The sequence below is a fragment of the Nilaparvata lugens genome, chromosome 9 (assembly GCF_014356525.2).
Source record: "Nilaparvata lugens isolate BPH chromosome 9, ASM1435652v1, whole genome shotgun sequence".
NCBI lineage: Eukaryota > Metazoa > Arthropoda > Insecta > Hemiptera > Delphacidae > Nilaparvata > Nilaparvata lugens.
In genome coordinates this window covers 2696391-2709963 of record NC_052512.1, presented here as the reverse complement: position 1 = coordinate 2709963, position 13573 = coordinate 2696391, and the positions used below count along the sequence as shown (strand labels likewise).

The window sequence follows — 13573 nt, the reverse complement described above, 5'->3', positions numbered from 1 at the left end:
GTCATAACCTCTGTTATTCCTTCTTTAGGCAATAATGGGTTTCCATCTCAAAAAACAATCACATACCAGCAAAATTCTAATCAACAAACCCCACTAAAAATTCTACATACACTCCAGCATCCATTTCAAACGATAATCAATCATATCAAAATTTATAGAACAAACAGTTTTTAAAAATTTAGAAAAGACATCAATTACAAAAACTTTAGAGGAATTTTAACCTTTAACTCATTTCAATTAATAATATAACAAGACGTTTTTATTCAATGAAAACATTATTATTCAAGTTAACTTTCATTAATACATCTCATATATATGGCTACACAATTCATTAATACTTTCAAATTTTAAAGTTTATTTATTATAACAAAAGAGTTTATACATAAGATTAAATTTCAGCATGTTCTAAATTGTACCATTTATTTTGTAAATAATTCATAATTTGAAGACTGTATAATAAGTACAAACATTTCAAGATTACAATACAAAGACGATCAAGATGAATAATGGGTAAATAAGTTCCTTGAAAAATACAAACAAGAGAAAAAGAAAATTGGGTAAATAAATTTCCTAAATAATACAAAAAAGAGAAAGATTAATTAGAGCCTATCCTACATGTCAGTACTGAACTTTCATAAGGAAGTATATTTAATAAAATATACTGAAAATGAGAAAATGGGACATAAATTTGCTCTGAAAAACCTAATTACCTAATATGATACCTGAAAAAAAAATAGACATGATTAAAATATGTAATACATGATGAAAAAATATACCACAAGCAAACAATTATTTACACTACAATGGATAGATTTTAGAAAAGTTAAGTTTCATCAACAATTTAAAGATTAGGAGAATAAACTACTATTTTAAGTTCCAAAATTATTTCAGAAAAAATACAGATTTAAATGACTATGGACAAGATTGGTTAAGATATGCATAATAGAAGAATTTTACTGAACATTACACAAAGACAGGAAAGAATCGAAATTCGAAAAGATTAAGGGCCAAGAAAAATAGGCTACAGGAAAGAAAAAAGACACAATTATGGACTCTTACCATACACTGCATAGCGATTATGCTATTCTGACTCCCGGCATAACACAGGATTCCTAATCATTGTGTGCTGGGGAATACCCTTTCATCATGTGATTCACTGTCATCATCTTGTAAATAAGCAACTTGAAACAACCTTTGAATACTAACACATCAATGGAAACTTTGTGCTTTGTTTTCTTCAAGAACATGATTTTATTCATGGGTTCATTTGTTTTAACAAAGCCATTTTGCTTACAAAAGTTAGTCAAGTTCACTTGAGAATGCATTGCATACACCTTTTCAATTCTCAGTTGAAAGTTGAACTCATCAACTTGACTCAAAGCAACATTCATTTTGTTTACATTGTTCCTAACCTCCACAGAAACCTGTCTCATGTAATCATTCACTTTGTTTATAGTTTTCCTAACCTTCAATGTAGCAATATCACTTTCATGATAGTTGACTTTCAGTGAAGACAACTCCCTACCTACTTCTTTACTCAATTCTACTATCTCATTAGGGTTGACTTTTTCAACAACAGTAACTAGGCCTACATTGTCAAAAACTTGAATGAGTAGATCTTGTATCTTAACACTACTATTATCATGCTTCAATTTGTTTTCATCTTCATGATTATAACTCAATGTTTCATGTGCATTTTTCAATAGAAGGTTTATACTAACCTGCTCTAGTCTAATGCTAGCAAATTCTTGCTTCATATCATCAAACTTAGCACTTTGATCTTGTTTCAAATTATCAATCTTAGCATTTTGCTTATCAAACAGTTGTGTTAAGGCAGCTATTAACTCATCATCATTTTTAATATTTTTCATATTGTATGCCATTTTGCTAGTCTGCACAGATAATATATTCATTAGGACTTGATCTCTCTTGAACCGATTTCCCACTCAGCAGTATACCATTCATAACCTATCAAGATCCTACTAATAATTTTTCATAACCAGGGATTTCATAGTGTACCATTTGGGACATATTTATTTTGTAATTCGGTCCCACCACAGGAGTAACATTTGCCGTGCTACCATTTTTTTCCTAAATTGGTTGGATAGCATTTCACACCTATTAACCTAAGGATAGTTATCGGCTCCAACGTAATAGATTCTTGGTAAACTATGAATGGATCTATCGCCTATGAATGAGAAATCCAATTTTCAGAGCAAATGAACTTATAATCTTCAGATGAATTTTGGCAATATACTACAGAAATACACAAAGAACAATACCTTACAAGCCTAAGCATCTAAAGTCACTACAAGCTAAATACTTATCCAGTTTATATAGTTGAAAAACAGTGGCTATTGGCTTGTATACACAATAAACAATATACAGACAAAATAGAACACTTTAAACTGTTTAAAACTCAATTTAAAACATTAATAAATTCACTTAAACAGAAAAATATTCAGAGAGCACAAATTACAACACACATAGCCAGCCATAAGTTTCAGAGAGAAGAACAGGAAAAACCTAGCTACCAGGAACAGAGCAAAGCTTCTTCAGTGTCGATGTTACGGACACGTCACCAAAAAAATTATAAATTACAAGTTTAGAATTCACATTTTATATTTGTTCTCAATAAAACTTTATTTTGAAACTATTATTTTAAATTTTTATATATCATCTCTATTTAAATAAACCATTTATCTTTTTAATTCTGTCAACCCAGCCTCGGTGACACCATGGAATATGCAACACAATCATTTACGATAAATTCTCAGTCAAAAAGTTGTCCGTAATCGATGACTCTGATATTTATTATAAAGTTTTATAGATCTCGAATTGAAGAGATTCCAATCGAGAAAAAATGTAATATTACATTGTTCATTGAATACAAACACAAACAGCAAAAAAACAGAAGCTAGTCTGATTATCTTGTTAAATCAATACTTATGGGCTATGAAGGTTATGTTAGCATTGATTTTGTTAGCACTTTCGCGCTCAAAGCTACTGTCACACTAGCATAAGTTGACATAAGCCTATTATGTAGGTCACTGACAAGCGTAGCTGCAAATAAGTTTTTGTGTCATTCAGTTTTGTACAAGCCAAAGAAGCATAACAGAACATATGCTTTTGTGTCATTTATTTCATCACTCGATTGTAGATAAGATATTCACTTATCTTTCCAAAGGCTGATGCAATGAGATAAGCGTGTGTGTCACTAAATAGACCTCGAAAAGTTATGTAGATAGGTCAGATAAGCTAAAATACAGAATTTCGTAGATACGCTACTATGACTCTAAGCCCTCACCCTCATCTCTATCAGGTGGATTATGGACATTCAATGTCCTCTCTACCATGAGTAATATCAACCAGAAAAAGGAGTGTTTTGTAACGGACAGAAGCATATTTGACTCCAAATTAACATTGGTTCTTAAGGGAGTGTTCACACATGGCAAGTATACATTTATTAGTGTTCTTAAAAAAGGTGCCCATACGTCAGGGCATGATTCCTCACATCAAAAGAAGAAAAGGAGGTCCAATTAACATACGTCCAAAAATGCTTGGTTATCAAGTTATACAGAGTGAAAGATTTGTTCTGATTTTCATCTCCCCTGCTGAAATGAACCTCTACGGGTATTTGTTGGCTGTTTATTCAAGATGTACAATAATTTAGCGCACTTAATGTAAAATGAGCTAAAAAATTGAATAAAACCGTTTCCAGATCAGTGGCTACAGTAATTTTGAAGATATGTGAAGAAATACGCGAAACTTGGTCCCAAAATCAATTTCCTTCAAGGTTTGAAGCAGATTTACCATGTTAAATGTACAATAAACACAAAACATTTTTTACAGAACTTGTAGAAAATCTAATTTCAAAGAGTAAGATGTAAAATAAGTCCATTTGTCTATTATGGACACAACCTTTAAAAAAAATAATCCTCAAATATTTCAATTGTAGTTTAGAGAGCTTAACAGATTTTGTCTTTTTTTCATGCATTTTGTATGAAGTTGAGGATTTTTTTAAAGGTTGCGTTTCTCTATTCTAGACTTTTTTTACATATTTCTCTTTGAAATTAAATTAATTTTCTACAAGTTCTGTAGAAAAATATTTTGCGTTTATTGTACATTTAACATAGTAAATCTGCTTCAAACCTTGAAGTTGCTTGTTTAAGTCACCCCCTTATGAGGGGTTGAAATTCAGTTGTACGTCAAAAGGTAGAGTATTTGACTAATAACTTATCCTGGAAGTTAAAGTATTATATCTACAACAGTCTTGAACTTATTGAAGGGTTCCCATACATATGACTCACTTCTGTACCTGTATATTGCAGGCAGTGTGATCAAGTCAACTTATAGATTACTAATGAATTATCAACTTATCAACTATTTATTATTATGAACTCAAAGATAACAACAACTCAATGCATTATATTATTCTATCGTTTCAGGTTTGGATAAATGTGAAGTTGCATATAAATATACTCTTTGTGCTATGCAGCAGCAAAAAACACTTTTTGTAAGTTGACAATACTTAATTACTTCACACTTTTCATAGTTTAATATATGAGGAGCAGGTGTAACCAGTGCTACACAATTGTTGAAAAATTAAAAATTACCTGTATTATCTTAGTTGATAATTCGTAGCTGAAAATTTGGGCTGGTTCCGAACTCCACTTTCAGAATCACGCACTATCATCCATGCCATCACGGTGTACACACGTACGTTTGCCTCGGGTGAGCATACGTGACGTGTATAGGCTTGCATTTGCACGTCTGGACACTGTTTGCCGAGGCATGTGGGTGAATACATTCGGTACACCGGATCATTAAAGTGATCCGAACCTACCATCAATACTATTACAATGCGGCGCTTCCTAACAAGATGGCGGATTTTTGTGTCAAGGTACTAGCCACAAACCACTCTCTGTCTCAGACAGCACCGTATCGCGCATGCGTTAGCAACGGGTTTTTCCCGTTCCATTCAGTCAGTTCTTTGAATGTAACGTTCTTTGTGATGATGGTTACCGAGCACTGTAACTGGAGCCAATCCTCATTCTATTTGATGAAGATATTACTATCCAATGATGATTTATCATTTACTTCAATATAATAATCGATATATTATTATTTTATATAATAGAAGAAAGAGTACTTTTGAAAAATATAATTAATAAAATATAACGCTTGTTATTTAACTGATGTTAAAAAACACTATAACTAAGTCAGCATATTGTCATTTCAAAACAAAAACCGAACCCTCAACCTCCCCTTTTACATTTAAAACATCAATAAACATAACTATTTGAAAAACCTCCAATCCCTTCCAGCATATTGCAATTTCAAAGCAAAATCCTAACCTATCTTTCCACTTTTGAAAATATATCAAAAATAATAATTCTACCTGGACCCTAGCCCTTTCTAGCATATTGCAATTTCAAAGCAAAAACCTAACCTAACCTTATGGAACATTATTGAATATAATCCAAAAAAACCTAACCACCAACCCCTAACCCCTTCACATTTAATAATTTGGATTTCAGAGCAATATCCTAACCCCTTAACCTATCCTTTCACATTTGAAACATCAAAAAACATAACTCTAACTGCACCCTAGCCCCTTCTAGCATATTGCAATTTCAAAGCAAAAACCTAACCTATCCTAATAACACATTATTAAATATAACCTGAATAAAACCTAACCTCTAACCCATTCACATTTAATACTTTAGATACGTTCATCATCTTTAGAACAAAACATAAACATTTGGTTCATTTCATGAACATGTTCACAAACATGTGGTTCAAAGCAAAATCCTAACCCTCTAACCTATCCTTTTACCTTTGAAACATCAAAAAACATAACTCTACCTAGACCCTAGCCCCTTCTAGCATATTGCAATTTTCAAAGCAAAAACCTCACCTATCCTAATAAAACATTATTAAATATAACCTAAATAAAACCCAACCCTCAACTCTTTCACATTTGCAAATCGTACTCTACCATTATAACGTGGACCTCACTAAATACCTCAAGAATACTTTTGAATAACTATGCTATAACTGTGACTGTTGCTGGCCGTTACTCTGTTTCTGAGACAAAGAGAAGCTGCTGGTACTAGCCAAGTTTCCATACTGTATGTATACAGTGCCCAGAGCCCAGAGTATCAGATAGATAGTTGGAATGTTGGATGTAACAGACGGCAAAATTTTCGCTGGTGAGCTCACCCTCTTATCTCAGCTATTATTAAAGATATCGACTCAAATTTTTTTAATGAAAGAGGAGGAAAAAATAAAGCGTGCTAGCTTATTTTTATACAATTTAGTTCGATTTTAATATTAGAAATAGCTGTTTCAAAACTTATCTTATTTTGAAGAAAGGACGATTCTAAATAATATATTAGTATCTCAACTATTTTTGAAGATATCAGAGAAAACTTCTATAATTATTGTATTCTGTGAAGATATCAACTCAATTTTTTTCTGAGGAAAAAAGAAGGAAAAATAGGTGTTGCTCTATGAATTTCATTTTAAAAGACTAATTTTAAAAGACATTAAAAAAAACAGTTTGAATTTCTGAAGTGAGACTGAACAATGAATAATGAGGTTATGTTAACAATGTGAAGAATGAACTGTGAAAGTGTGAATAATGAAGGCAATAGCACAGCTGACACAGATATGGCCGAATTGAAGATTTCAAAATAAGCGATTGCTCGAATGAATGTTGGCATCAATTCAACTTCTTCGAAAGTGATTCAAGAGTAACTGCAGGCAAGTATGGACATTGAATACGGAATATAACTGATTAGTTGATGGATTGAATAGAAATTATATATTATTCTGGGGAGTTTTCATTAATTTAACATTAGAGTTTCTAAAGCTGACCCTGAAACACAACAGACCCTGAAAACAAACATGACTAACTATTGTATCTCACAATACTGTATTGCACAATATTGTATCTCAACTATTTTTGAAGATAACAATCAATTTTTTCTTTTCAATTGAAGATGAAGGAAAAATAGGTGTCGGTAATATAGATTTTATCCTAAAAGACTAATTTTAACATTAAAAAAAAACAAGTGGGACTCAACAATGAAGAATGAGGTTATGTTAACAATGAAGTAAGAAGCCAATGCAACAGCTGACTCTGAGATAAGGCTTGGTTAAAGAATTCAAAATAAGCGATTGCTTGTATGAATGTAGGCATCAATTCAACTTCTTTGACAGTGAATGAGGAGTAACTGCATGGAAGCATGGACATTGAAAAAGCATATAATTGATTACTACTTGATGAAATAGAAATGAGATATTATTCTAGGAAGTTTTCATTAATTTAACAAAAGAGTTGTTATAGCTAACTGAAACACTACAGAAATAAGTGATCTTTTTGTAATGAAAGAATTGAAATGTTCATTATCATTTTTATAATTTCTAATAATTCTTGGTGACTTCAAATTTGCCAAATCGTATTTTTTATTGAGGGTGATTCCAAATAAACCAGTCTCAAGTCATTTACATTTATAGTAATTAATATGATCGAATAGAATAATTGAATATTGAGATAGGATTCAAGAGTTGAGATTTCTCAAAAGGTAGAGATAAGAACTCTTGGAGTATAGAAAGAACTTTGTAGTTAAGATCTAGGAGTTAAAGAATTTGTGAACAATGTACAAACCTTTACTTTTGATCACATTTTCTTATGACAAAGATAAATTTTAATTGAATGAACTCTTGAATCAAGTCAAATAATTACTTACCTGAACAAGTGCGACCTAATCTTACTGAGCGTCTGAGCCTGGGCCAAGACCAAATCTCTCCTATAAACTGGGCTCTTTCTAATCTGAGCTTTTCCTAACCTAAGCTTTTCCTAATCTTAGCTTCTCCTGACCTAGGTAAGTTTTTCAAACCTAAAGCTTTTCCGAACCTGAGTTTTTTCTAACCAAAGCTTTCCCTAACCAAAACTTTTCCTAACCTAAGCTTTTCCTAACCTAAGCTTTTCCTAACCTAAGCTTTTCATAACCTTAGCTTTTCCAAGCCTTAGCTTCCCATAACCTGAGTTTTTCTAACCCAAAGCTTTTCCTAACCTAAGCTTTCACTAACCAATGCTTTTCCTAACCTAAGCTTTAACTAACCTAAGCTTAACCTAACCTTAGCTTCTCCTAACCTAAGCTTTTCCTAACCTAAACTTTTCCTAACCAAAGCTTTTCCTAACCTGAGCTTTTCCTAGCCTAAGCTATCCCTAACATAATATTTTTCTAACCATAGCTTTTCCTAACCTGACCTTCTCTCAACCTTATCTTTTCCTAACCTTAGATTCTCCTAACCTTAGCTTTTCCTAACCTAAACTTTTCCTAACCAAAGCTTTTCCTAACCTGAGCTTTTCCTAGCCTAAGCTATCCCTAACATAATATTTTTCTAACCATAGCTTTTCCTAACCTGACCTTTTCTCAACCTTATCTTTTCCTAACCTTAGATTCTCCTAACCTTAGCTTTTCCTAACCTAATCTTTTCCCAACCTAAGCTTTTCCTGACCTAAGCTTTCCCTAACCTAAGATTTCCCTAACTTCTTAACCTGAGCATTTCCTAATCCAAGCTTTTACTAACCTAAGCTTTCCCTAACCTAAGCTTTTCCTAATCCAACTCTTTTCCAACCTAAGCATTTGTAAGCTAAGACTTTGTAACCAAATCGTTTCTAAGCAAAAATTTTTCTTACCCCACCTCCCCTTACCATATATATATATATATATATATTATATATATATATATATATATATATATATATATATATATAGGATTTTACAGTGATTCACCATCTTCCTTCTTTTAGTCGAGACCTCCATCTTTGCCTATCCTCCCATTCACCATCCCTTAAATTCCTGACCTCCATAGCCTCATCCACCTCATTTCTCCATGATCTTTTAGGTCTTCCTCTTTTCCTTCGCCCAATTGGACTCCAATCAGTCACCATCCCTATCCATTTGCTAGCACTTGCCCTTCTAGCATGGCCATACCACATCAACCTTTTATCCTCAATCAACTTTATAATATCCCATTCCACTTTCATTCTCCTTCTTATCTCCTCGTTTCTCACTCTGTCCATTCTGGTAAGCCCGCAGCATCTCCTCCAGTAATCCATCTCAACAGCTCTTATCTTATCTCTTGCTCTCTTGTTTGTCACCCAAACCTCTGCCCCATACGTCATTATACTTCTGATGATTGCATTGAATATTCTATGTTTATTTTTCCTATGAATATCCTTACTCCATATGATTGTGCAACTGTCGAATACAACTCCTGGTTTGGGCCAACCTAATCTTTATCTCCTCGTCTGTATCACCATTTTTCATGATGGTAAATCCCAGGTATTTAAATTTATCTTTCCCTTTTATCACGGTGTTACAGTCAATGGACAAATCCGGTGTGCCATCACTATTCGTTTTTAAATACTCCATCTTGTCCACATTGATTTCCATCCCGGCTTTATCATACTCCTCTTTCAACTTTCTCATCATGTAACTTGAATCTTCCTCATCCTGCACAATAACCACCTGATCGTCTGCGAAACACAGGGTAAAAAGGTGTTTCCCCCCTGATAGGTACACCCATACCCTGACACTTTCTTTTTTAAGTCCTTAAGGTATCTTCCAGGTATATTTTGAAGATAGTTGGGGACGAGCTGCATCCCTGCAATAAGCCTTTTGATGTTCGGAAAGGAGCAGTTACAGTCTCACCTATCTTAATTCTGATTTGATTTTCATTATACAGTTCCATTGTGGCATTTATGAGGTTTCTTGGTATATGTAGGTTTTCCATAGCTTTCCATAGTCTATTCCTGGGTACTGTATCATATGCTTTTCTCAGGTCTACAAACGCTAGATGTACTGATCGGTTTTTGGCACTCTTTTTTTGTATTATCTGTTGGAGGGTATAAATGTGATCTACGCATGATTTTCCTGCTGAAAACCCTGCCTGTTCATCTCCAATCTTCCCTTCTATCTCTTTTTCAAGCTTATTCTTCAAAACTTTTCCATATATTCTAGCTATTGTTTGCAAAACTGCTATACCCCTGTAATTTTCACATAATCTTCTATTGCCCTTCTTAAATATTGAAAACATATGTGCAATTTTCCATTCATTTGGTGCCTTCTCTCCATTAATTACCTGTTGGAATAACATTCTCAAGATCCGAAATAACTTTTCTGAACCATACTTGATCAATTCTGGATTGATACCTCCTGGCCCTGCTGACTTATTATTTTTCAAACCTCTTACTGCTTTACTCACTTCTTCTTGTGCCAAAGGGGTTTCCGGCTGTTCTCCCTCTATTGCAGTATTACCCATAAATTCTCCTCTTGACTCTGTCAGCAGGTTTTTATAGTGCTTCTCCCCTTACCAAAATTCTCCCAACCTTACCTTTTCCAACCTAACCTTTTCTAACCAAAACCTTTGTAACATAAGTTTTTTATTATCCTCAACCTAACAAAGCCTAACTCAAACTAACAAATGCAGTCCAGCCCAACCCATTGAACTTCCTCCTAACCAAGCATAGCTCAATCTTATATAAAGGCCATTCCACACAGCACGTGGTGTGCGTGGCTGGACGCACGCTAGCTACTTTTCAAAACATCGCTTCCCAGCTAATCAAATGAAGCAATTCACATAGTAGCCACGGCCACGTGGCAACGCTTGCTATACTAGCCGTGCGTGGTTACCATTCGCTCTCTGAGTGATCTTTCCAAACGTGTCCGGCTACGTTTTGGTCTGAGCATGCGCAGAACGTATACTAGACCACGTGGAAACAGACAGTTCACTTAGAACGGCGGTCCAACACACATGCTTCTCTGTTGTATCTACTGGTTTTGTTGTGTTTGTAGTGGTTTTTATTTAAAAGTGGCTCTTCTTCTCTGAGTTTGATATGGAGCAGCTTATTGAAGAGGTCCATACTCGTCCAGTGATTTGGGACTCCACATCAGTTGGATAATTTTTCACCTCAAACAAATTGCTAGTCGCTCTCTGCTACTAATTGCCTCCCTGTAGGTGGTATTGGTCTTCCTTATGTCACCATCAACCATCGACAACACTTCATTATACTGGTCACAACTTAACCTAAAATATGTACAAAATTTATCATTGTCAGCCTCAAGTTCGCGCATTGAATGATTGAATTCGCCATAGGTCTTCCTTTTTTTATTGATTGGATGTACCCACTGGTCCGGTGCTGTCACCAAATACAATAAAACCAGCTCATTATCACTACTACTGCTGCTGTAGTCATCAAACCAAGGTAAGCCACAAGAAAATCCAGATTCACACCACGGGACCGTCGGAGTTGACATCTTCCTGCATACTGATGGGAAACATGACTGGTATAGCATCGCAACAGTCGTGGTGGTGTGAATTGGCATGTGGTTAGCATGGCCGGCATGGCGTGCGTCCAGCCACGCACGCCACGTGCTGTGTGGAAAGGCCTTAACAAAGCATTACCAGATAAAGACTGAGCAACCCTCAGGCTTGCTCAGTCTTCATCACTTGAGGTTTGATAGTCACATCAAACTTTGGTAGGTAGGGTTTCTTCAATAGCCTTAGATACAGTAGAAAATGTATTAGTTAGCTTTTTGATGAAATTAGAATATTTTTTTCACGAACTTCAATTTGATATATTTGAATTCTAATGCAAAATACATTTTTCCCATGATTGGAATTCTTTTTTTTTAAATTGAAGATACTGTAGTGAAAATTATAATTGGAACCATTTTAAGCATAAGTTAGCCTGTGGTACTTTCTGTAAGTTGTATAATTATGGATGATTGGATAAATAAATAAACTTTAATTATTAATACCTAAATGAGACTCCACAAATCTGCGAACGGGTTAGTTTCTCATAAAAAGAAGTGATTCCAAGGTGGGTGAGATTAGTGATGTTACTCGAATTGAAAATACTACTTTACTATGACTTTAAAAATCTTGTCTGCCATCTTGGATCCGTCATTTTGAATGCGACTTTATTTTTTTAAATAGGAAGGTGGTCATGCAATACATGATTTCGATACAGAATTTCAAGGAAAAATGAATGGCGAAAACGGCACATTGATATCGCAAACCATTCAGAAGATATTCACATTATCAATCAGTATAATGCAAATCAGAAATGAAATTCTGTACATGAGTGGTATTTCATTTTATTTCCTAATTTCTTTATCCATAGATTTTCACAGTGTATACAATGAATAGTGTTGATAATATATATTTTTTATCAGATACAATTAAAAATAAAATACATAACAAATAAAACATCTACAATACAATACAATACAATTAACTCATAGGAGCTGATCTCATTCATTCAGATATTCTTCGATATTATAAAGAGCTATTTCAGTTAAAATATCTCTTCAATTCCAATTTGAATTCATTGGGATTTGGCTCTTGTTGGATTCGCGTCAGTAGCTTGTTATAGAACTTGGCTTCTATGTATGTGGGCTTCTTCTTGTAGAACTCAAGTCTATGGCTTTGCAAATGTGAAAGTTTATCTCTGTTTCTAGTGCTGTACCTATGATTATGTCCTAACGTCAAAATATTTCCAAGATTTTCTTTCACGCACATAATCGTCTCAAAGATGTAAAGACTGTAAACTGTCATCATATTTAAGTGAGCGAAATGTTCTTTAACTGATGCTATGGGGTATAGGTGTAAAATTATTCTTATAGTTTGTTTTTGTGCTTTGAGAATTGAATCCATGTTCTGATTTGAAGTAGATCCATGAAGACTTTCACCAAAAGATATTATAGAGTGAATGTAGGCAAAATAAATCATTTTCCGCGTTTCCATTTTACAAAAGGGAGAAATTTTTCTAAGAGCATATAATCCACTTGATACCCGTGACAAAACCCTTGTGACATGTTCTGTCCAATTCAAGTTTTAATCTACTGTTAATCCCAAGAACTTGAGAGATGTGGACTGAGAAATAACTTTGTTGTTCAAATTTATTGAAGGAAAAAATGTTTTCACCTGCTGTGTAGTAAATGTCAATAGGTTCGTTCCACTCATATTAATTTTATTAATTTATTGTTCATCAGATGGTCTGCCAAAGTGGAGAGGTTTGATTCTGCTATTATCTCGACTCTATTCTGGGATTTGGCTGATATTTTTAGGTTTGCGTCATCAGCATACAAAACTAGCTCACTATTGCCTTCAAGATATGGTATACCTTTCAGATAATGGATAAAGAGGATTGGTCCCAGAATTGAGCCTTGGGGTACACCGCACCTACTTGTTCTAATTTTTGAATTGAAGGTATTCCTGAATCCCTTGTGATTCATATGACTCATTTGAACAAACATTTTCCTGTTCATGATGTGTGATTCAAACCACTTGTAGGATACACCTGTCACCCCCAAAGTTTCAAGATGACCAAGCAAAATCCTGTGCAAAATGCTATCAAAAGCCTGTGTGAGATCTAAAAATATCCCGACTGCTCTTTCCGAGTTATCTATTGAGTCAATGACAGATTCGATAAATTTTGTTGCTGCTGTCTTGACTGATTTTCCTTTACGGAACCCGTGCTGGAAGGAGT

General features: G+C 34.1%; 1 protein-coding gene across 2 annotated transcripts in view; it reads left to right on the top strand.

Moving 5' to 3' along the window:
- Positions 1-13573, top strand: part of LOC111048071 — an 85309-nt gene that overhangs the window by 25689 nt on the left and 46047 nt on the right. Inside the window, exon 4 of one of the 2 annotated variants that reach the window (XM_039435395.1) lies at positions 4449-4516. In XM_039435395.1, the coding sequence (XP_039291329.1) occupies positions 4449-4516 (68 nt within the window). Of the gene's footprint in view, positions 1-3322; positions 3797-4448; positions 4517-13573 lie in introns of those variants that run through there. The other variant, XM_039435394.1, reaches the window with a different exon arrangement.